This window comes from Cydia pomonella, chromosome 15, assembly GCF_033807575.1.
Source record: "Cydia pomonella isolate Wapato2018A chromosome 15, ilCydPomo1, whole genome shotgun sequence".
Classification (NCBI taxonomy): Eukaryota; Metazoa; Arthropoda; class Insecta; order Lepidoptera; family Tortricidae; genus Cydia; species Cydia pomonella.
This window is the reverse complement of record NC_084717.1, coordinates 14,190,570-14,215,815: the sequence shown is the minus strand read 5'-3', so window position 1 is coordinate 14,215,815 and position 25,246 is coordinate 14,190,570. Positions and strand designations below refer to the sequence as shown.

Genomic DNA, 25,246 nt, shown 5'->3' with positions numbered 1-25,246 from the left:
AGGCAGACCAAGGATTTTCTACCGGAACTGAACCTCAAACTCACCAAAATACTACTGAAAACACCTAGACATCAACTACGTAAAATAGTAGGATTAATTACGGGACATAACACACTTAACAAACACCTACACAATATGGGAAAAACAGACAGCCCCATGTGCAGAGCGTGCATGGAAGAAGAAGAAACAACAAAACATATTCTCCTAGACTGCAAACAGGTAGAAGTATACAGGAACAAATACCTAGGGACTCCGTGCACACTAGGAGAGGCATTTAGCAACCTGAAAACTTTGCTAGGCTTCGTGGAGGAGCTGGGGTGGTTAGAGTAGCGCTACCTCGTTTCACGCAAAATAGGCACAATGGTTGTCGATTTGCGGAAAATGCCCAGAAGCACTAACACTAACTAACCTCTTTTGGAAAATTAAATAGTGTCTATAAGTTCGTTTTTTTTAATCGCTTACCTTCTTTCTAACGCTAAAAAAACGAACTAGGTAATTAGGTATAGAGTTTATAGACAAGATTTTTGGATTGTATCCTTAAGTCAACGATCTAACACTTCATAATGAATTTCTTTTCAAAGCATTGATACTTTTTATGCTTCGTATTTTTCTTTTACGGTATGGTAAATAACATGTTTGGTAGTTTTAGTGGCGTTAGTATGTTTGTAACCAAGACCTTGAGACGAGATGCTATCAAACGAGGAAATTTGGCGTAGTTCGCCGGTCATAGCCAGTGACATTGAAAAAATATGTTATTGGTGACACACACATGTTCTACGAGTAGGTTCATACCTAACTATAATTATATCTATCATTCTAATATAACTATATTGACGTATGATTTTGACAGAAAAAAATAAGTGCTGGCAAAAAAATCATTTGTGTACTTTTTTGAAGTGTTTTTCCACAGGCAACTAATACTCATCGAGACAATTTTAACAACTACAATTAGTTTGGTTTTTCTTATCACAGAGTTTCCATGGCCACCTCCTGTCTCCATCGTCAGATTGCATTGTCTTCTCATTCGATTTTACATATGTATGCTCAATCGAAAATCGGCAAATGGGCCAAATTTGGCTTCCAAGATTTGACCCATACTAACAGGGCAAGATAAAGAAAAGCTTTTAAAATATAAATAAATATTTGGTCAGCTACTTCGATTCGATCCCATACTGGTAACAATAACAACCTATTAACAATAATGTTCAAGCTATCGCTCAACCAAGCTGTATGAGCCAGACGCACGAATTAGTTGCCATGGGAATTTAATAAATTGTGGCAACATTGAAGGTCAGGCTGTGGTAATTAATTATTTACCATACTACCCTCAGATATTTAGCTGAGATATGTGAGCCTGGGCTTTCCTCTGCTTTTTTCCCCTCAATCTTGCCCTCCAGAATGTTTAAAAAGAATCGGGTGATCAACCATTTAGCCCTTTGTGATGTTAGCTATTGTATCTAACAGGCATCTCTTCTCTCCTGCCATGCTCAGTACGTCTTCGTTCTTCTTCCTTTCTGCCCAGCTAATGCTTAGCATCCTCCGCCAACACCACAGTACCAAAGGCTTTCACTCGCCCTCTGTCCCGTTGTATCATATCTCAGCCAAATAACAGATAAAGTTTTTGTCGTGTCGTACGAGGAAGTTAAAGGGCTGGCCCAGCAAAGAGAAGAGTGGCGATTACTCCACCGACAAGAGCATAGCTCTTAAATATTGATGATGACTACCCTGAGGCTCTGCCAATCTATTGTCGAGGTTGAAACGTTTGTTTTCTTTCAATACGAAAATAGATGTAATTTAGCGCAGCACGTGCGGTACAAACAGTCTGGCCAGTCTAATCTTTCCAATACGAACTGGAAACCAGTTCTTAGGTCTGAACGTAAACAACTTTTGGCTTGTAAATATAGTTCCATTTGTAATATAAGTCCGTAAGAAATATATTGTTTGCCACTTATGGTTCACAATTTGGAGTATGGGCGTGACAATGACAACAGTTCATGGAACTGATTAATATCAGACATCACCATGATTTAACAAAAAAAAAAACACACAGGTATTTAAACTATTCCTTTTCTAATGGTTTAAAGTAATCTCAGATTGAGGCGTAGTGCTTTGTCTCGCCTCGGTATGGTATTCTCACCCATTACAAAATAGAACAGTGCGCTATGTGCGTAGAAACAGATAAGTAATGAATTTTCCCAAAGGATCCGACTTAATTGGCTCAAACAAAATCAAATATCATTCGTATAATAAAATACTTTCCTTCGTGTGAAACAGGACGTGTCACTAATATACAGCAACTTTATTAGCTCTACATAGAGCTTTAAAGTGCTTTAGTAACAATGGTTCCTCGCGCAGTAGTTAATGTTATTAATTCCATTGTCTCGCAGATTTATCGTCTGAAGCATAAAAGCATACACAGTTAGAGGTTTATTAATTACTGCATCAGACAATGCCTTACTAAGAACTGTTTTCATTGTCATTTCGTCATATATTAAGTATGTCCCCTTCAACAATATTGACGTATAAAAATCGAATTGACTTTTTATCACTGTAAGTATGCTAGTGCCTTTCCCTTGAAAGGTTATTTACATGGAATGTAGTGATTATATGCTCTTTGGGAATGGAGTCACCACTAGCGACATAAGTCATACGTTATTCATTGTCTCAAAACTTATTAATTTAGAGTTTAGACAGGTCTTGTCACAAGACAACCTTTCCTTTGGTTGCCTATACGGTTTTACGAAATTCAAGAAGTTTGATACATTTTGTTTCGCCGAACGCACACTACCTCTAATGGAATATAATAAGCTGATTCAAGATTTTACTAAATAGGATCAAGTAGAAAAATCCGCAAGGATATCCGCAATATGATTAAATGCTTCGCCTGAGTAGTTTATGTTTCACTCGAACCACTCGGAGCTTAGTGCTTATACAAGGACAAGGACTTCTGAAGAATATTGCGACCTTGTCCCTGGATTAAGAGCTTTTTCTATGAAAGTTTATTCTTCTTATCATATTGTGTTTGAGACGAGGTAAAGATAGAATAGAATATTAGAATAGAATCCTTATTTTTCTCTTGTTGGTGTACAGGTCTTACACTTGGTAAAATGATTACATACAACATGATACCTTACAGTGGCCCGTTGAGTACTTTCACGATCGGTTCATGGAGAAAAGGAAAGCAAAATTAGCTCCGGGTTCCCCACGAATATTTGTGACGCGCCGCCGCTGATACCTTACAAGGGTATTGCAATTGTACATTTAAAATAGATTTACATAAATCTTTCAATTAGTCCTAATAGAACTATTCCTATATAGTATTTATGTTATAGTTAACTAAAAATAACTATTATATTCACAAAAAAGAAACGATAGCTTTTCATCCAAATAATACATGACATGACAATGACACATTTATAACGCGGTCTGTTACGGTTCGCCATTTTTTACAAGTATAATTTAGGAATTTTTGTGCGCACCGAGTATCCCAAAAGCCAAGCTTTTTCGGCCATTCGAGTCAAGGTGCACTTCTGGCCGCGTAGCCAACGGGCAAATCGCATACGCTCCATACTCTCCATAGCGATCAAAACGCAACTGTCACTGTCGCATTAATATGGAAGAGTGATAAAGAGACACAAAGCGCTTCGTTGTCGAAGCGATAGCGATTGTCGCCTTGGATATAAGCCGCCGGGTTCCGACTCTGCAACCATTATTAGGGTGCCTTACGACCAGAGATGTGCTATGCTTGCTATGCTATGTTTTCATACATTTGAAACGCAGCTCCAGCTACAGCTACGTTTCTTATGTAACGTTAAATGTTTGAAAACATAGCATAGCACATCTATGGTCTAATAAAGGCACCCTTACGCTGTTCTAATCGTTGCCTCATGTCTGAAGATTGTAACCGTTTGCAATTGCTCTCCGTGCAGCCCTAAGAAAATTTGACTGCCTGGAAGAGGCTATCATCAGCAGAAAACATTACGCTGCGTTATCCTGCTAATCTACTTAGTTTTCACCATGCATGCATGCATGCTCATTTGGCATGAAAATTATTCTGATAATTTTGTCTAGTTTTTGTTTTACATGTTCTATGAATATTATATTAGTTTTATCCTTCAGACAGACAACATTAAGGATAGCTAAATTTACCGTAACTATGCTCCTTTAGCAACAAAATTGTCGGTTTATACAATTTATGCTCGACCTTGCGAGCTCGCTTTCAACAGCCTTCCTCACGGTAGTTAATCTTTAGTTCGTTTATTAGAACATGCAGCGTTATTCAAGTCCTAGTTGGAGATTATTAACTTATTTATGCTCTTCTAGCAATTATGAAGAATAATCTACATCTCGTACGTCGGTGTGTGCAATTTAATTAACATTTTAAAATATTTATATCGTGACCGTCATGATAATGCTGAAGCAGGGTCTGTACACTAAATAATAGTGTAAAAACGGACCCTGTTTTAAAATAAAAATACAAGTAAGTTTTAATTCAGAAATATGTTTTTCTAAACTTATTAAGTTGTTTATATTTTCGAGAAACAACGAGGATTTAATATACACTAATTCCTATTTAATTTTGTTGTGACTAGAAAGTTTTTTTCTCGATGACAGCGGCTTCAATATGGCGCACACGTGAGACGTTCTTCAATCATCCTCAGCCTTTTTATCGAAGCCTTTGTTCTTAATTTTTTATATTATTTTTATTGAAGTTTTTTACGAGCGTTTTTCGCAATTGATGAAGATTTGCACAACAGATGTACAGGCGTTGGTCAATAGCCGCAAATCGTGCAATGAAATTATACGCGCTGTTTCAAATCTGGAACGGTCGAATGTTGTATGACACATACAGATATGATGAATGTAAACCATAGCTTACAAAATGACGGGGCTCTGTAATTGAATAATCTGTGAAATGTTACATAAATGTAATTATTGAGGAAAATCATACGACAGATAATATTTAAAGGTAATTCAGCCCCCATACTCAATTATTCATATAGCAATTCGGTTCTTTAAGATTGTCAAGTTTGTGCGTCATAGGCATCTCTTAGGGGCTTATCAGTCCCAAAGCTGGTAAACTGTAATACACCGTAATAAACACTGAACCCAGAGTGTTTTTCGTCGCAACCCCCTGCAACTTCTATAAAGGGGTAACGAGAGTTCTCAAAGCCTTAGTGAACAAAGGAAAAAAAAAACAATACAGGTTACAAAAAGCAGATAGTCGGATTGAACACACACTTCCATAGCGAGGCTAAAGAGTTTGGCCACTATCAAATGTTGCATTAACCCATGGTTTTCTTTAAAGAAAACCTTCCTTTTTCCATCATTAACTATCTCATTTTTTGTGAGAGCTCATCATAATTTCCACTAATAGACAATCCGTCCTATAAGTGCGCAAAATCCACTAATTGGATTCGATTGTGATATCTACGACCTTGGCCTTTGTCGAAACTGAGGCGTAGTAATCAATTTCCTTACTCGGTCGCTTAACGGATAACACGGGATCGGAGATGTGTCTTGCTCTTGCACTTGTTCCAATGAATAATTTATCTCTAGTTTATTTTAATGATAATGTCCTTTCTGTGTTCATTAGCTAACAGTTAAGTGCAACTTCTTTTTTAGTATTCTGCTGTCTAAAATGTCCCTCCTTGTCCAATCTTCCCGATAGGATTCCTGCCATTTCCTCTTAAGTGGAGTATTCTGCCATTTCCGCTGTGGCATCTAACTAAAGAATCAGATACTTGTAAAACTATTTAGCAAGTCAGAGATATTTATCTCATTAATATTTGCCGGTAGAGGCCGTAAATATTATTTGAGTTTCCCTTTCTCAGCTACTGTTTGTAAATTCATCGCTCATAAATCATCTTCCAACGGCGTAGGTACAGCCCTATAATTATTAATACGATATGCCTAACAGTACGACTTGGAAACTTCTTAATTTAAATATTGAACGTCAACCCTGACCTATTGATAGGACAAAAAGGTCAGCCCAAGTCACGTGTAGATAAATGTTATAATTTCACGACACCAAGGTTTGCAATGCGTGCACTTAATAACACTGATTATAATCAACAATCGAACAGAGTTACTTAGTGCACTTAAGTATTAAGTGTCTAACTTGCCGTTAGTGCCCAAATTACGAATTAATTTGTTGGTCATTATTATTGTCAAGGGTACAGAAAAAAGTTTCATAATTTAATGTTAGCTTTACAAAACTGCTCAATTAGGCAATTTTCGTAATATTCGTTCGATGGATGCATGTAACATTTTGATTTTAATAAAAAAACAACAGAAAAACTATTTCATTAATATCGTTTTTCCGGCAACCTTAAAACAGCATTAAAATATTCTAGTAAATACTGTCATGGATGCCCATCACGATATGACCTTCTCCCGATAGTTGAGAAACACCCCTTCTAAAGCCTCTTTTATTATTGAGTTCTGCCTGTTACTCTGTCAAATCCGATGTCGACTGTCAGGCGAGTAATAGCGGTCGATTGAAATGATTGTCTGTTCGAGATTCCTTAGAAATGACAGTCATTTATTTCAATCTCATGATAGAAATAATTTATGATGTACTTCAATCGAGGAAATGCGATGTAATTTTATTTTGAGCTTTCATTGTTACTAGTTAGGGATTTCTGTCAGATTTGTCTTTTCCATGAGCATTTGATTGGCTGGATATCAGACAGATCTCCGGCAGTCACACCTCTCTATGCCGAATTCTTGCCCTCTAATGACATATTTGTCAGCACACACCCGTCACAAATTACGGATCCGGATTGCCAACCCTAGCCACAAGTCCACAACCTTTGCCCGGTAAGATGGCGCCACTTTTTGAGATTTAACAAATTTAACACATATCGGTAAAAGAATAAGGATCAAAGTCAAATGGCGTTCTAAAAGTTTTAATCATGTGTCTAAAGATGTATTTTACTGTGGCTTCAAAATTTTCTTTGCCAATCGACCTTTATTTCAAATCCTCTTTGCCTATAGGTATATACAGAAATAAGAAACAAGAACCTAAATGCCTACTAAAAGATAAGCTGTACTTTTTTTATTGCGGCGTTACGGACAATGCAACTTTCTGACGGGCAACGAAAATAAACTTAGTCGTATAAAAAATGTGTTTCGAAACATTCATGCAATAGTAATTATTGCAAATGATATGTACCGCCTGACTGCAACTCAGTTTACTATCCATATTTACCTTAATCGTATTGACATAAGGTTGACAAAGTAGTTTTGCGGTTGGTAACAGTCGACAGTAAATAATTGTATGCACTTACATCGTATGCATGTATTAGGGCTAAAAGTATGTACATATCTTTGAAGTAGGTACGTTACATTCGTGCGTCTGACTTGGTGTCGTTTCGACACGCATCCGCTTGGCTGGGCAATAGTTTTGCGGTAGGCTATTTATTGGTTGCTTATTCGATCGATTAATAGCTGGTTTTATCGATTTGACTATGATAGCCTAACGAAAGCTTGCAATTGCAAAGGACGGCTGCCGCGAAACCCAAAACTCAAAGAAAATCTGTGTCCGTCGAACAGGGAATCAGATGGTAAATTTCGAATTTTGATGATGAACTGCTTTTTAAAAATTATTATTAACTTAAAACAGCCGGGGCTGTAGAAATAAGATAAAGTTGGTTTTGTTCTGTGTATTTTCGATGATCTATATTAGTGGAGTTTCGTTAAATGTGAAATTTGATTAGTGTCCGAATACTCCGAATCCCTATTGTCACATAGATAATGGGCCATGTTGGCCAATAAATGATCTACCCCTACAGCGTGGTTTATTGGTAGTAAATTGTGTAAGAATCATAATATAATTGGTCCCAAGGTAAGAATGAGGTAACGCACATCTTTGGAGGCGCTCCAATTAAATGAATAAAGTGATCATTAGACTGCTCTTTCGATTGTGTCTCTGTTTCTAATTGTACGGTTTAAATCGGTTTCCTGTAACACGAGCAAATAATTAAACCATTTCTATCAACTTTAAAAATTACAAAATCTTATGATTTTTCCTTATTTTATAATATGAGTTTCAGTAAATTTCGCCAAAAAGATTTTTTTTTTTTCAAATTTTGAACGCATTTGTACATAAAACGTTAATGTTATGATAAAACAGGCACTGAAAATATTTTTTTACGATTTTTTTTTTGTTAAAAACTAGTTCTTGCAAAGGTTACTTGTCATTTTTTGACATCTATCAATAAGGATATTTAGACTACGCCCCATAATGGCATCATCGCGATCAAAAAGGCGTTTTGCACTAAGTTACGATAAGAAGATGTTTTTTTTTACATTGGTATTAACCCTGAAACTAGGCGAAATCCAGAAAAGTTTATATGAAAGGGTCTAGCAGGCTAAGCGAACTAGAGGTGCCCCCAACGACGGATTTGGTCATTCTTTCAGGTGGTGTACTGGCAAGTCCTAAGAACACTCTATGCTTAATATCAGTCCTCGATCTTCTTTTGTTTTCGAGTTATTCAGGATAATGTAAAATAATCAGCGTATCATTGAAAGTGGCATATTTTGTAAACTGTTCAAGTTAGATTAACGAAACAAAATTATATTTGACAATAATAAAATAAGCTACAAAATACACATTTTTAACCCACGTCATGTACTTATACTTCATTGTGTAAAAAAACATTTTATTTTTCTTCAGATTTATTTTTTTACTTTTTGCGAAGGTACACCTCCAGAAAAAATATGCATGGATAGCCACTAGTACCCGCTACATACACATATAAAAATATTTGCGTAAATCTTCATGCGTCATGTCAAACAAAAATCGAATAAGTAGTTAAGAGCATATGTAAACAAAGTACTAGTGCAGGGTGTAGATAAGTTAGTATGTAGGTGTGTACATTTTTTTTATAAACCTATTTATAATGCATCGACGATGACATGTCAACGTTGATAACATTTGACACATATTCTAGCTGCATATGTGTTATTTGCATTTTGTGTTAGAAAATGGATAACACTAAGTGTAAGTCTTGTGAAAAAACATTAAAAAATATTGATGGGATTCTAATTTCAAATCGTTCCTCTGAATCACACACAAAATTATCATCATCGGATAAATTATAATCGGACGCGTCGGAGGTTGCAGACGAAGAGCCAGCATCGCCAAGTGCTGTGCTGCTACACGTAGACGTTGATGCTACTACTTTATGTTTATACACCAAAAGTCGACACTTACCACACAAAATATTATTGATATAAATTAGCTTATTTGTGCATTTGCTATATAAATCAGCCTCTTGACCAGTTTTTATGCATTTTTTCTTCCCATCAATATTTTTTAATGTTTTTTCACAAGACTTACACTTAGTGTTATCCATTTTCTAACACAAAATAAATGCAAATAAAACATATGCAGCTAGAATATGTGTCAAATGTTATCTTACGTTGACATGTCATCGTCGATGCATTATAAATAGGTTTATAAAAAAAAATTACACACCTACATACTAACTTATCTACACCCTGCACTAGTACTTTGTTTACATATGCTCCTAACTACTTATTCGATTTTTTTTTGACATGACGCATGAAGATTTACGCAAATATTTTTATATGTGTATGTAGCGGGTACTAGTGGCTATCCATGCATATTTTTTCTGGAGGTACACCTCCAGAAAAAATATGCATACCTCTGGCTAGGTTCACTAAACCAGGTATCTATAAGATCTTGCTTTAACGTTTATTGACTTTGTACCATTAAGAGATATCTGAAGTAATTTCCCTTTTGTGCGTAATACAGAACAGCTGTAGATCGAGCACGCAATCTGCAATACGAGCCCTTTGATCCCCGACCTGCGCCGTTTGACATCTCTGCCCTTTTGAAAGCAATTCCGGTTTATTGCGCTCTTTCAATCAATATAACATTAGATAAGATTTTCAATAGTTTTGAGATACTGGTGTCTTCATATATAAGATAGCGAACATTATGTCTGATTAATCGCCGATATCTGATCCGAATATCTTCAAAGTCTACCTTTCCTTTTCAATTATTCTTTCATATTAACATGATGACGATTAGGGCCATGCACTTTAAACATCATGCTGAGGCTCTTTTGTTTATCACGATATTTGTTTGTCACGACTCACTACTATAACAAAGACTTCAAATTCCAGCAAGAACAGGGCAAGGTAATATCTACTTGCACCTTATCTTATCATGTATATGTGTGTGTATCTTAGACTACACTGTACTGAAAACCCGCGACACGAATTCTTTTGCTCTGTTGCCAAATGACTCATTGCACTTCAGAAAATACGATGTGATCTTATTTTATTTCGTAATACCTACGTGTGTGTACGTGTACTGTACTCGTACCGGGATGTTATGTTTTAGTCCTGTGAAGACTGTTTCATTCATTTGCATTTATATTCGCACTTAAATGCCTGATAAATTGGTCACCTTACAGTTAAGCCAGTTTGCCTTTGATAGAATATGTTAATTTTAAGTTTGGATTTTAGTTTTAATCTTTGTTTCAAAGCTTCGATGAGCCATGTTGCTTGAAATAAATTCAATATAATACAATAGAATATCTACACTGTCTTCTTCGCTATTTAAATAATATTTTCATTAGATTAAATTTCAATAAGGAAGTTAAATAAACTATATTTCAGGATTTTTCCTTCTAAGCAACCCTAAAACTATCCAACCCTCTAAACAAAATTCGCGTAATGGTTTAGAGTCCTTACGTCCCATTTGTGTCGCATATAGGATGATATAGGATGTATGTACTGGTATGTTTTTGTTACACGGTGGAGTTCTGCCGTATTTTTCCCTACGTAATGTTTTTACATCCCCTTATTTTTACCCCTTTTAGTAGCTACGTTTTTTAATCCTTAGAACACTATAAACCTTTAAATGCGTTTCGACTTGTGTCCACGAATTAATGTTGTTTTCATTAATTAGCGCCAAGAACGCGCATAGTGTTATGACGTACGCTTTCATTTCTTTTATCTATGCTTCATGATTTCCAGTATGTTTTAAATGTTTCATATTAGCTCGCTTGCGCGTGCGCAAACTTGGCGCGTGCGTGACATTTTTTATTGATACTGTTCTCGTTCGACATCAGAAAAACCCATAACGCTAAGTTTATACCAAATAATGTTAATCTTCCCCTTTTCTTCCGCCACAGGTAGCAAAATGCCCTCGCTATTAGAAGCCCTCGAGCGCAAATACGGCGCCAAAGGCGAAGTGAACCCGTGCATAGACAATCTACCGGTCGCCATCTTCGTGCCGAAGCGGTCGCCGCGGCTCAGCGTGCCGACGCTGCTGGTGCTCAATGACTGCGACATCGACTGCGCGGGCGATGCCTGCGTGCTGGCTGACAAGTGCGCTGATGTCGTTGAGCTGGATATAGCTAACAATAAGCTTACGGAATGGTCAGAGGTATGTGGTAGAGGTGTGTGAGGTGGAAGAAATCGCTTTTTAGCGATAAGACCGCCTGTTGTTTACCTCTTCTTTATGTGTTGTATTATTTGTACTGTTTCTGTATTGAGGTGTGCAATAAAGTGTATTTGTATTGTATTGTATTGTATGTCAGAATTAATTCTAACTGGGATTGAACGCAAATATAACGCGAAAGGAGATGTTAACGCGGAAAACAAAGAGGCGTATTCCTTCGGTTTACTCCTTCTTACGGCTTTGGTTTAAAAATTATATACGGAATATTTTACAAATACACCCTATTGACATTTATGCTAAATCATTCATTTGCAAAAACTTCCCATCACAATCACAGTTAATTTTAATATGAATATGTATAAAACCTAGTCACAACATTACTTTATCTAATTATTCTTGTATTTTGCAATAAAAATGTAAATAACAGAAGCGGTAGGTATATATAAAGGTTAATATTCTGCATACGCAACTTCACATCACATTATTCACCAGCTTATCGCATTGTCCCTAGGTCTTCGCAATATTAGAGCAGACGCCGCGCGTACGCTTCCTAAATTTAAGCTTCAACCGTCTCTCGGCACAAATCCAAGCCGCGCAAGCTCTCAACCCTCGCTGGGACAGCCTCAGCAACCTCGTCCTGAACTCCACATACGTCGGCTGGTCCAACGTGTACGCACTCCTCAAGGCTCTGCCAGCTCTCGAAGAACTGCACTTGAGCCTCAACGAGTACTCGTACGTGGACCTAAGCGGCAAGGAAGTTGACGAGAAGGATAGATGCGATGCCTGCTCGAGACTCAAAGCGCCAGACTCCTTCGAACCCGTACACGAGGGCTTAAAGAAACTCCACTTTTCCGGGAACCCTATTAACAGCTGGCGGGAAATATCGAAATTGGGATACGCTTTCCCGAATTTAGAAACGCTGTTGGTTAACGACTGCCCTGTGAATACGTTGGAGCCGGATCCTTGTGAGAAATGCGGCGACGGAAATGGAAACAGAAAGAGTCACGATGCCTTTCCGTAAGTATATTTTCTCATGTTATTGAATCCTAAAGCAAACAGGCCAGGGTATGTTTGGATACATAATACTCGTATTGAGGAACTGAAATCCTGAAACATATTGAAGAATTTATAATAGGTATAGAGTAAAAAACCTTACTTAATTTAAGACTAAGTCTCCTATCTGGTCTCCTATATTGTTATCAGCTTAACCCTGACTGTCTTAACATTGACCTAATGAACCTAGCGGCGTAATTAGCCGGCTCGTAAAACAGCGACCTTTAAAACAGTTTAATGTTTCCATGCACCTGTTTTTTTCAGTTAAATATTGCAAGTTCCTCTGTTTCTATCAGACTATCAATCATCCGCTTTTGTAGCAACGTTGTATAAAAATGACAGGTCAGTCACTTTAGTATCTCGGTTATAGACACAAGAATTAAACAATCAGCTACGACCCCCCCCCCCTCCAAATTTACAAATGCATGCGATAATGATAACTATGTCGTTGGTTCAGAAAATACGGAATTATTTTTAAGTAATTTGTTTGCAGACGCCTCCGGTTCTTGAACCTGAACAACACAGGCCTAGGGACGTGGGACGAAGTGGACCGGCTCGCGCAGTTTCCCTCATTGAAGAGTTTACGAGTACAAGTAAGTGTGTTTGAGATACTAAATTAGAAATTTTGGGCAACCGCGAGTAGCACCTTGTGACTTTCTATTACCTTTAATCGATTCATCTAAGTTAATGTATGTGTGACATCAACAACGTTTTGACTGTAAGAAACGCCAGAAATAGGTAGGCAAATTAAAAAATTAATAACGTCTATCTAGGTTATTAACAGCTTTTAATTGGGAGTGGATATAAAAACGTTAAACATAGAATTTTGTAAAAATAATGCGTAATATATTCCAAATACAATGTCATAATGTGATGGTAGTAAAGTAGATATCTACTTAATTTTCACCTCGAAAGAAATTAGGTAATTCATATTTATGCAAGTTCCCTATTTGAGAAGTTCATCAATCACTTTGCTTTTCATCAGCGTGTAACCCATCAAAATTCGCAATAACCAGCATCAATGTATTTTATTAGCGCCTTGGGGTGTCGTAATTTGTGCGTGCGTCCCTCGGGAGCTATCGGCACAATGCAGGTGAAGGTCTTCCGGATTTAGTCGTGGCCCACTTGACTTGCGCAATTCTCGACTCCCGGGTTGTAGTGTAACTCCAATCGCTATAGTAGCAGCAATACCTAAGTCCTAATGCCATCTTCTTCGCTCTTGCCTGATCTTAGCAAGTGTAAAGGAGATAGAGCGTTTAAACCTCAGTCGCCAATTGGTGTTACGATTACTTTAACACGAGCCCAATCGGACCAATATAAGAGTGTTTTAAAATTACGCGTAGCTGTTACAAATCTAGAGGTCATGTTATATTGGTTTCTAAGAAATAGACTTACGTGCGCTTACGCATCTAGTGGGAATATTATGGCCCCGGCACGCGTAATTTCGACACATTAGCTTGATCTGACGCATACGCTATAGATAATCAATGGAATACTCCTTTAATTTGTGATCGAAACTTCATCATTTCTTCAGTCGATTCGAGAATAATATTTACTGTCTACGAGTATGTTTGCATTATGACGTGATGGTTTAAATGTTATGTCCATTGAATTTGAAAACACAACTATAGGTCGTTCTCGATAAAATGAGCAATAATTTGCCAGTCTTAAGTATTATTGGACTCGCAGTAGCCGCAGTAAATAAATACGTCTAGCATGTTTACTTTCAATAAAACTTCAAAAACATTCATTATGAAATGGGTAATACTAATGAATAAAATGCATTACTAAGCAGAACATATGTTGCAAGTTTGCAACGCATAAGACAAGCGTAGTCCTCATTTCCTGACCTGACCATTGGTAGAGCTTATGTCTTTGCTATAAGGATTACGAACTGTGAGCTAACTGCGTGATGTAAACGAATGATATAAAAGTTGGTGAGCGCATCTACAGTTGTATTGCCTCTACGAGTATCTAACAGAAATAAATAAATAAATATTTTGTCGTGTAGAGTCAGCGGCATAAATAGTTACGTAACTACTTATATTATAAGACACTTAAAAATATATGTATCGACTCTATAGCATATTTTCGATATAAAGTCTGTATTATTCAGTGCCTTGTAGCATTTTTGCAGCTGACTCAAAGTTTTTATTATTTGTAGTAATGACATATAGGTTTTTTCGGTTGACTTATAACAGCAGATTATTTAGTTTTTTATTTATTTGTTACTTTATTGCACAGTAAAAGTTGTATAAAAGGCGATCTTAATGCCAAAAGGCATAAATATCATAATTCACACATTACATACAAATACGAACAGTAACAATACACAACAAAGCCATAATCTAGCAAACTAGGTAATAAAACCCAGTAAACTCATCCAGCATTTACTGTTTTTGTTTAATTGTCTATGCTCAATTTCCGCGCTTGTCTGTGTCAAGGCCGATCAATCAAACCGCGGAATATAACCGGCAGTGTATAAACATAAATTCAATTCATTACTACACTTATATCCAGCGAATTGCTAAGCTAATTAGAATCTTATTTGCATATGGGTAAAGACGGTTTTTGTAGCGTTTAGCGATCGCTTTGTGACCGTCACGCGACGAAGAATGTGAAAGTATAGCTTAACAAAGTGTTCCGCTGTCGAGGGTTGCCAATGTTGCCAGATAAATTTTGTAAAGTTCTACGTAAATTCTTAATTCTTGAATAATACCTGAGCAAACGACGCCAGTGAGTCGCGTAATATATATAGTCAAATACCAATTTGATTTCATTGTGCCCTTCTCGCGATATTATACGAGTGTATGGATTGTATGGAAAATTGTATCATATTTTTACCATCTGATTTGGAAACCTATTGAATTGAATTAAAATAGCCTTTATTCCTGACACGTAGTTTTTTTACAATTTCTTTTACAATTATACAAGTATCCATTTGTTTTTTTTTTCCTATTCCTTCTTTGTCGGGCTGTTACACAGGCCGCCTCCAGGCGGCGCATCTCCTCGCGGTTTTTTGAGAGTCTTCTCCAGTCTTCAGGAATGTCAGCTTCCCATATTCTGTACGGTTTACATTGGGGTCTTTTCTTTCTTTGTGGGTAGGTACCATTCTGTGACATATTTTGTCCTTTTGTCATCGCATCAGGTTGGTAACCTATTCAGTAATAGTATTAATATTAGTTTTCCTATCATTAAGCTAAGGAATTTTTATCCTATCCCAATAGTATATTCCAAATTTACACAGATACATCCAACAATAGTCTGTACTTGCTGATATGTTGGAAAATGGGAACGTCTGGTAAGTGGTAACCCTAGCTTTGTATGGTTTTACGTTGAATTGCATCGTAGTATAAGTGATGTCACAGCTATTGACGTAAACTTATGAAACTAGCTCGTTGTTTCACGTGTAACGCGCAGTTTGCTGCTACCTATTATTTATTGATAATCGTGTACCTGTGTTTACTATAAATTTGTCATCATAAAAAGTAGTTTTTGTTTGCTTTAAAATATGTAAAATAATCTCAATAACAAAACAGACAGAATAAGGCTGCGTTTACACCAGGCAACAGAAATACATAATCTGTAGAAATTTCAACTGGCTAACGATCACGGTTCATGAGATACAGCCTGGTGACAGCCGGACGGACGGATAGCGGAGTCTCAGTAATATGGTCCCGTTCGACCCTTTGGGTACGGAACCCTAAAAAGGTTAAGTCATTTGCGAGGACGAATAACACGCAAGCAAAAATAAAGTACGGTAAACGATGGTTCTAGATTACTTACGTACAAAAAAGCAAACAAAACGCCAGGAATGACATCCGTTGCTCCGGCTCATGCTATGCCAAAAATAATAACCGAGGTTAGTCTACCCACGGCCGCTCCATCGGTAAGCTTTGGCGCCATTTTAACCGTTGACCTCTTCCGACCATAGACGAACTACGATTTCTTTCTTTCACAATCATATTGCTAGAGACAATCTGATGATCAAAGCAACCGCAATGGTCATTTGTAAATTCAACAGATCTGCGTTAGGTAATTGCGGATTTGTTCATAGTTTAGTATAATGAGAGAATATGTATGCAGTAATGCCTCAGTTTCATTGGTCGATAGGGCCCGCATGCGGGGTGCGGGAAATGTCCAAAACGCATATCATTACCTATGAGTTTCAATAGTCGTTATACCACCTTTCCGCCTGCAGGGAGTCGACCGAACTATCGGCTTATGAGTTTCACTAGTCGTTATACCGCCTGCGGAGAGACCCTTCACGCTTCACATCGACCGAGTTATCGACCAATGAAACTGAGCCATTGTGTAGGTTCGTTTTGTAAATTTCAATGAGCAAAGAAAAATGAAATCATGGGCTAGTTTAGTAACTGTAATAAGTAACAGGTAAGAAACGTCCTTAATAATGATTAAAATTATTGAAAACTGCACGCCATATGCGTGATTATAATTATTTCATATTATTGCGCCGTCATAAATCGTTTGCGACGTTCGTAGATATGGTAGATCATATAGTTATTTCCCAACCAATCGCATTACAATGTTAAAAAACAAAGTTAAAAATAAATTAAAACAGTATAGACGTTTTGAAATATTTGAACATTACTGACATTTACAAAACAAACTAAGAACCTAAATTAAAATCATGTACCTATATAAAGCATTTAACTGTAAAAAAATTGGAAATGCTACAAAAACCAGAACCAGTTTTAGGAATTAATCTTTCCAATAAAGGAGTTAAAAAGATCGCATTTAGCAAGATACAAGCTTTCATGAAATAGGTCCCTAAAATCGGAATCGCTTTCAAGTTTAGAGTAATAGATTGATAAATTCGTTGCCTGTGTACACAGTGTACAAAGTAAATGTTGACCGTTGACTCAGAAAACATAGGAGGTCAAAGAACTACCTCGCTAATGTCACATTGAGCATTATTCACATGGCGTTGCAGCGTTTATTATTAAACACAAATAACGTTAACACTTTAATTAATAAAATAATAACAGTTTTTTTTATATTGTGATGATTTTTTTTTATTTTGACCTGAAACAATTTTTCTTATTTTGTAGAGTTTAAAAAAATGACCTATCGTGGGCCTGATTTGATTGACTCTAACTACATTCAAAAAATTTTATTCAACAAAAAATATATCTTAGCAAACGTGCTTTGATGGCGAACATAATTGTGACTAAAAATGTTCGCATGTCATGCCGAATATTCGGCGCTTCGGCCGAGGGAGGGACCGAATATTCGGTATTCGGCCAAAACCACTATTCGGAGCATATTTAATCTATTCCCTGGTGAACGCATGGCAATGACAACCGACTGAATCCCTCGCGGATAACAAACAGGGACAGCAACTGTATTTTTAAAATGGGAAAAACACCGGTACCAGTCTGCATCGGTCAGTGAATCATAAAATCATGTCATACATAAGACGAACGCAACGGTCGCTACACCTACGCCTTCTGCGCGATTCTTTGTTTGATTGAAGCTAATGCACAGTGTTGAGGTGTTGTTTGAGTTCGTCTCGGTACCTAATAAATTGAGTAAATAAGGATAATACATTACCTACAATGTTTGGAGATATAGCTATAATAGGTATATTTAGAATTTCCGTTATTATAAAAAATCTAAAAGTTGGTTTCGACGAACTGCAATATTTGTACAGCCCGATTCGAACCTTAAGATACGAGATAACCAAAAATTACCTAATGACACGATATGGATTGAATTAGTCGTAAGTCAATTCGAAAAAAGCGGTGCCACAATGTGCATACTGTAAAGCGATACGGTCTATCTGTGATGGGGAATCGCTCGAGGTAGATTTCTAACAATATTTCATTCTATTTTTTCTTCAAACAGTAATAACACAAGTATCGACTACCATGAATGATTGCCGCTTTCCGGATCAATCGCCTGCAGAGCTTTCTTCCTTCAGCAGGGCGATAGTTCTGAATTCAAATAATTGTTGCCAGTTATCTACCACGAGACTGTGAAGGTTTCCAACCTTCACATATCTCGCCTCCTCGGGTGAAAGTGGTAATCATCATAACAAAACTACACCCTATCCTATTCTACCCTAACTACAGACTCCTACACACACATCTTCCGTTTTTTGTGAAAACCCTTTAACTAAGAAAGAAACAGCACTTAGTACCTAACTCCTAATTGCCCACCACTGAACGGTTAATGAAGCAGGTTACCCAATGTCCCAGAAATATGCCGCCGATTATATCGACCTATAATTTCAGTGGCTACAATTTAGATAAGTACAAAAGGTATTATTTAATTAAATTCTCATTCTTAATTTGGTAGATTTGAAGTACTTTTCGATTATATTTTTTCATATTGATTTAACTATGGAATCCTTATTTTTGTCATTATATAACTAGCGCCAATCAAAAATAACTCTCAATTGAAAATCGGACCAAAAATCCCACAAACCAAACTGAGTGTTCCTTGCCAATAAGCTTGTTTGAACTGTTTGATCGATGACTTATTTACTCGCTGCTCTAATTTAGGAGACGGACTTGAAAGGGACCGAAATATTTAGGCTAATAGGATATTGTAATTTTGATCATAAAAACCATGACAATGACATGTTTTATAAAGCTCTTAGAAGTGAGGATTACGTTGTCTTTAGTGTAGATATACTTACAGATCATCTGAAAGAAACCAATAAAATTTCGCACCTAGCTTTATATATTTTCATCTATTTTATTGCAACGTTTACTCTTATCTTTTGCAAAATAGACACACCAGGTCACAAAAGCTACATCATATACAAAAACAACATCGTGCTAACATGTTTGAACAACATCAAAGGGGAAAGGGATACCGGGAACGAAAACCGACAAAGTAGGGCAATGCAATGTAAGTTGCTATATTGCACTCTACTAGCCTCAGGTCAACGTGACTGCAATTTCTATTGTCGCGGAGAAAGGGCAATAATGTAGTCTCGTCCGTGACCCGTCAGGGAACGTCATAAAGTATGGAGACTTTACGAACGTGTGCATATTACATTGGGGAATGGTGTACTTAGAAGAGAAGAGAAAAAAGGTCACGTTCAGTTCTGTTTATAGCAAATTGCAAAGAAAACATCACAATAAACAATCCATGGAGTGGTGTAAAGATTTTACTCGCAGTGCATCTCGCGTGCGCCGAAAAGTGCGGGCGAACGTATCATATCAATACAATATTTAAACAATCAGAATATCGCTGAAGGGGTGCGAAGTAAAAGAAATGCCTTGTATAGGTATTTATATAGGTATACCAGCTGAGTTTTTATTTATATTTAAGTAAAAGTGTAGTCAGCAGGGATGTGTTAGCTGCTTTTTTGTCATTATTTTTTAACAAGTAAAGTAGGTACGAGAGTGACGTATTTCTTATTTTTCATTACACAATGTAATATATCAAATGTTGATAAATTTGATAATACATTAAGTACATCAAAGTACTGAAGGGCGCCAGTCTTACTTCACTCGCACAACATGACGGTTTCCTTTAGCAAAAGTAGTTTTTGGTATCATTACGATAAACCGCTTGCCCAACTAGTCAGTAACTTTGCTAGTAAATAAACATTGCCTTCATTCTATTACCTGTGCCTTGTGAAGTTATTCGTTTATTCGTATATCATACCTATATATTCACTGTAAAGTTTTTATATACACTGTTCACATAATTTTAGTCTAGAATTAGCAATTTTATCTCTTTTATACGCAAGGTTTTTGTATAGTTTCCTCTCATTTCTACGACGACGACTACTACCTCTAATTACTTCAGACGATCCCGAAAGAGTTCAAGAAAGTCATACTTTGTACCTACATAATATATTTTTACTGTTAAAATCAAAGCGATTCCAATATATCATTGTTTCACAATTAGTATTGTCTTTAAAATGTCTGCCCGATTAAATCAAACATTATACTATACCATCACGTACCTCACCACGTGCATGACTGTAGCTTCTACCTACCTGTTTTCCTAGTACAGTCGGCGTCAAATACTTAGTAACAACCAAAGTAGCCAAATAGTTCGGTACACCATATATTTAGTATGGTGTACCGAACTATTTGGCCACGTTGACTGCTACGGAGTATTTGACGCTGACTGTACGGTAGTAGTGTGAGCCTAGAACATAGTTCGCATCTTATCCTAAGATCTGTCGAGGAAGTGGTGATTATCTCAGAAGTTGTTTGTTTCAATTAGAGATTCAATCTATAATTAAATAATTGCATCAAGTATATAGTAGTAATTGCCATGGAGATACTATGAATACGGTACTAGTTATACAATCCCCATCAAATGTATTATACGAGTATAACACACAAGCACATAAGGCGCTGGTAGTTTTTTATGCTGAATGTGCCACCTACAAGTGCCATTCGCTATTGCAGTTTTTCACTACCTATCTACACAATTTTCACCTTCGACATGGCAGCTTTATACATATAGATACCATAATAATATATTTCATACCTTTTCTTCCTCAGTATGGTCTACAACTACTTAACCGATTACTCGATTACAGGTTCCGTACCTATATGGTACAAATGTTCATTGATGTTGCTGATTCTTTTTTAATTTTAATTGCTTACATGTTTATGTACCTACATATGCTAGCTGCAGGTCTCAGGTAACAATAAAATTGTCTCAATACATGATACCCATATCGGGTTCGGCAATGACAGATGCTTCTTATAAATAAATACATTTTTATCCATATCAATTATTCCTAATTATTTAAAATAATTACAAATCAGGTTTTCCTATTCTCGATACAATACAATGCAATATTATCAATGTAATCGATATACCCCTTTTTCAGATTAGAAATTTCATAACTTTTTACTCCATAATTAAATTTGAGTAACTAATGCACTGAATTATAGTGTCGTTTACATATTATTGTACTTTTGAGGTTAGAATAATTCTAACCTTAGAAAAAAAACAAAGTATAGTAACTACGTACATTGAGAAAGATACGTGTTATCATTTTCAGTATCGCCTATTCCGTATCGGAAATTCATAATATTATAAAAGCAAACTACACACCATCGTCTACAGCGTAGACAACATAATTCTCTGACCATTTGTAAACCTTATTACAACTATATATGGCCTACAAATGCTCAAAAACATATCGCTGTCAGTATATCGCACCCTCCATCCGTTTAGTGCATTTCAATGGATGAGTGGGTCTGTTTACGACACTGCGATTGCACCGGACCTCGGGACGAAATCAATATCCGCAATTAACGAGTCGGAACGGAACCGTTACCGGCTGGAACGGACGCCATTTTGGTGATTCCTAATTTGAATTTTCATATACAATGTATGCCCGATATACATATTTAGGTAGGTATCATTCGTTCCACAGAGCTATGAATTCCTTGAGAATTCGACTACAGAACGGCGTAAGAGTAAATTGACCCCAGGCCCCTGTTTCACCACGGTTACAATTGTCACCTGAGTACCTGACAGTGACAGCCGTACATTGCTGGTCCTACAAGTGAATATTGACGCTAAGTACCGTTGTAACTTCTCTTTTATAAATAAATTAAAAAAAAAACCAGTAATGGTCAGTAAATTATCAGTGTCAGCCTTTTTGTTTCATACCTCAGTATGTTGCCAGATATGGCCAATATGTAGATAACTACAGTATCTATAGAAAGATATTATAATTATCTTAAACAAATGCCTTCCTACAGATCATCTTAAAATATGAATAGCGACAACTCGTGTTCCCTTTTGCAGTTCATCTTTCGTTCATTATTTCTTTTTTTTTCCTGTACGGTGGTGTGTTGTTGGTCGATTGATAGTGTGATGAAACGGTGGGCACCTTCACATCAAACAGGCGTACTATGGATGGCTTTATCCACGTGATAAAATAACCGTCACTTTCTATCCCGCAGTGTTAAAAAGTGACGGTTATTTTATCACGTGGATAAAGCCATCCATAGTACGCCTGTTTGATTTCCAAAAGTTCTTATAATTTAGGACTGTCATATCATTTGTACAAGCAATAGTTTCCACAAATATAATGTAACAACTTTAATGTACCATGGTTGACAACCCCGAACCATTAAAAGTACCTAGGCAAGGTAAGATGATACTTAACCTTACTGGTTCGTTACCTGCCTTTTCATGCTTTAATTAAACTTAGATAACATTTTGTAACTTTATGGGAAATTTCCCCTAATAGATGAATGGGGGCCTAAAGCCTGTACCTACAGCTACTCGAAGATACCTAATACCTTTTTGACAATCGATAGAACTTAAAACTACTTTCACAATTTGAAGCGGAGATTGAACACTGAACTCCAAAAAGGGGCCATTTGGATCATTTATAATAATATGTATTGAGGCCATTACTCCGCAAAGGGACGAAGCATATTCAGGGCCTGCGAGTGACGCACGCAGGTTCCGTCTTCCGTTTTTAGTCAATATACCGGCCGACAAGGCTGATCACATTTAATCGTGCAAAACAAAGAATCTGTACTGCGGATATTATTACCGGAATAAATTATTTAATTATACGTATTGCCTGGACTTGATTATGCGCGCGTAAGTCCAATCAATTTGTTTTATTGAGTAGAAATGAGACTTACTTTATTGATGGTAGGTATTAGATGTGTAGTGTAAAATATGACTTTAACGACCCGCCCCCGTTTCGAACGAGTTACACAAAACCTTAACAAATGATACCTACATGTAAACCATAAACTATTGAGTGATAGGTGAAACCCGCATGAAAATTCGTTTAGTAGTTTTTGAGTTTATGTCGAACAAACACATACAAACAGATAGAAGACGCGGCGGGGGACTTGCAAGTATTGCCTTGTGCCTAGACTTAATTATACGGGCGTAATACCATCGATAATTAATTTGTTCTATTTAATAAAATTGAGCCTTGTTTCTCTCTTAAGCTCTTGAAATTGTCAAGAATTGTTACCTCAAATTACTGCAATTGTAGCAAAGTTGACGACGTTAAAGCCTATTAATAGGTAGTAATAATAAATAAGATATAACATCGATTTCATAGCAATACGGCCTGCGCTTGCGAACTTCGAACGCCGAATAAGGAAGGTTGTTCTATCCTTGTGAGAGACCTATTAAATATTCCACACTTTTTGTTTAACCGAGGATCGCTTTGTTCGTCTGCTGAACTCGTGACTGTATGATTATATTGATATTGGGAACCCGGATATATTAATACTGGAGAGTATGGGTTCGTTTATAAATATGGCAATGATGTTTATTTTCCCTCTTGAAGCTCATCAGCTATGTGGGTGCTGTACCTATGACATTTCGGCCGCGAAAAAAATACTGATTCTATACTACACTAGGTACTATATTATAACTACTTAATTGGCATTTAAACGAATTGAGTGTACTTAAGTGTAAGTACGGCAGTCAGCATCAATAGTAGAAATTGTATGGAACAACGCGGCCATCGTGCCGAACCGAAAGTAAGTAGTAATAAGTATTTTGGACCCGGCGATGTCCTTAATCTACGTCCACAAGATAGGCATGGGCACTATGAATGTCATCTCGCTTTGTGTGGTTGGGCACAGTTTAGCACAGCGGATATCATTCCAGGTCTAGAGCAGATCCCAGCTGGGGAAGTAGGCACCCTACACCTTACGGAAAACCGCAGTCAAATAACACTAGAGCATTCTCAGTGTTGTGTTTTTGCCGGTGAGTAAGGTTGTCAGAGGTCAACGAGGGTGCGGTGTGTTAGAGTCGGCAACGCACATGTAACACCTCTGGAGTTGCAGGCATCCATACGCTACGGAGACTGCTTACCATCAGGCGGACCGTATACTTGTTAGCCACCCACGTAATATTTAAAAAAAATGTGCTATCCTGGAATACTTTTCTAAATAGAGATATATCTCGACTAGTTTTAATATACGTACCTCTTTTTTTGAAGCTATCAGATAATAGTATAGATACTTTTGACGCAGTCTGATACGCTACTTTTAATGTTGACTGCACACCGTGCGTCTGTCTAAAGAAGATTCTGTGAATTTAGGTCTGCACTCTGCAGCTGTTGCCTTTACTTATTTGGCGCGTTTCGAGCACGCTGTTACTACAAACTTTGATTATCGTTTCTGTACTCGTATTTGTGGATCTCCATTTCACCCCAAAAAAGTCACCTAGGTATACCATAAAGTGTCTAATCAACATATCTACGAATGGCCTGTCGACTTACCTAACTGCTAAAACAGACTTCATCGATCCCACCCATCTTATTTTTATTTCTTTCTTTCAGGGTTGGCCGCTATGGGAGCGCCTGGAATCCACAGAGCACGAGCGGCGGTTGCTGCTGGTGGCCCGACTGCCTCGCGTTCGCACCCTGAACGGGGGAGGAGCGGTGCCCGAGGAGGAAAGGGACTCCGCTGAGAGGGCCTTCATTCGGTACTACATGGAGAAGCCGGAGAGCGACCGCCCGGATAGGTAAATTATTTTGTATCTATTCTATTCATACAGCCTAACAATGAAGAGATTGTGTTTGATGATATCAATCAGCACATGTTTTTGTTTACCTCTAGATTATTCTACCGTTTAAATTCAACCTGTACCTACGTTTGATCTTGCCCCCGTCATGCGACTGCAAATAAAAGCACTATACATACCTCGGCGGGAAATATGGGGTTGGCAAACCCTTTCGTCCCGGCCTCCGTAATAATGTACTATTAAAGCAATGTATATTATACCATTTTAACACGAATGGTTTCT

At 37.1% G+C, this 25,246-nt stretch overlaps 1 protein-coding gene across 2 annotated transcripts in view; it reads left to right on the top strand.

The window, feature by feature from the left end:
• Positions 1-25,246, top strand: part of LOC133525948 (tubulin-specific chaperone cofactor E-like protein) — a 36,008-nt gene that overhangs the window by 4,507 nt on the left and 6,255 nt on the right. For both annotated transcript variants that reach the window (XM_061862384.1, XM_061862385.1), the window contains 4 exons: positions 11,175-11,428; positions 11,955-12,460; positions 12,990-13,089; positions 24,780-24,964. In XM_061862384.1, coding sequence (XP_061718368.1) covers positions 11,183-11,428; positions 11,955-12,460; positions 12,990-13,089; positions 24,780-24,964 — 1,037 coding nt within the window. In that variant the 5' untranslated portion in view covers positions 11,175-11,182. The remainder of the gene's footprint in view (positions 1-11,174; positions 11,429-11,954; positions 12,461-12,989; positions 13,090-24,779; positions 24,965-25,246) is intronic.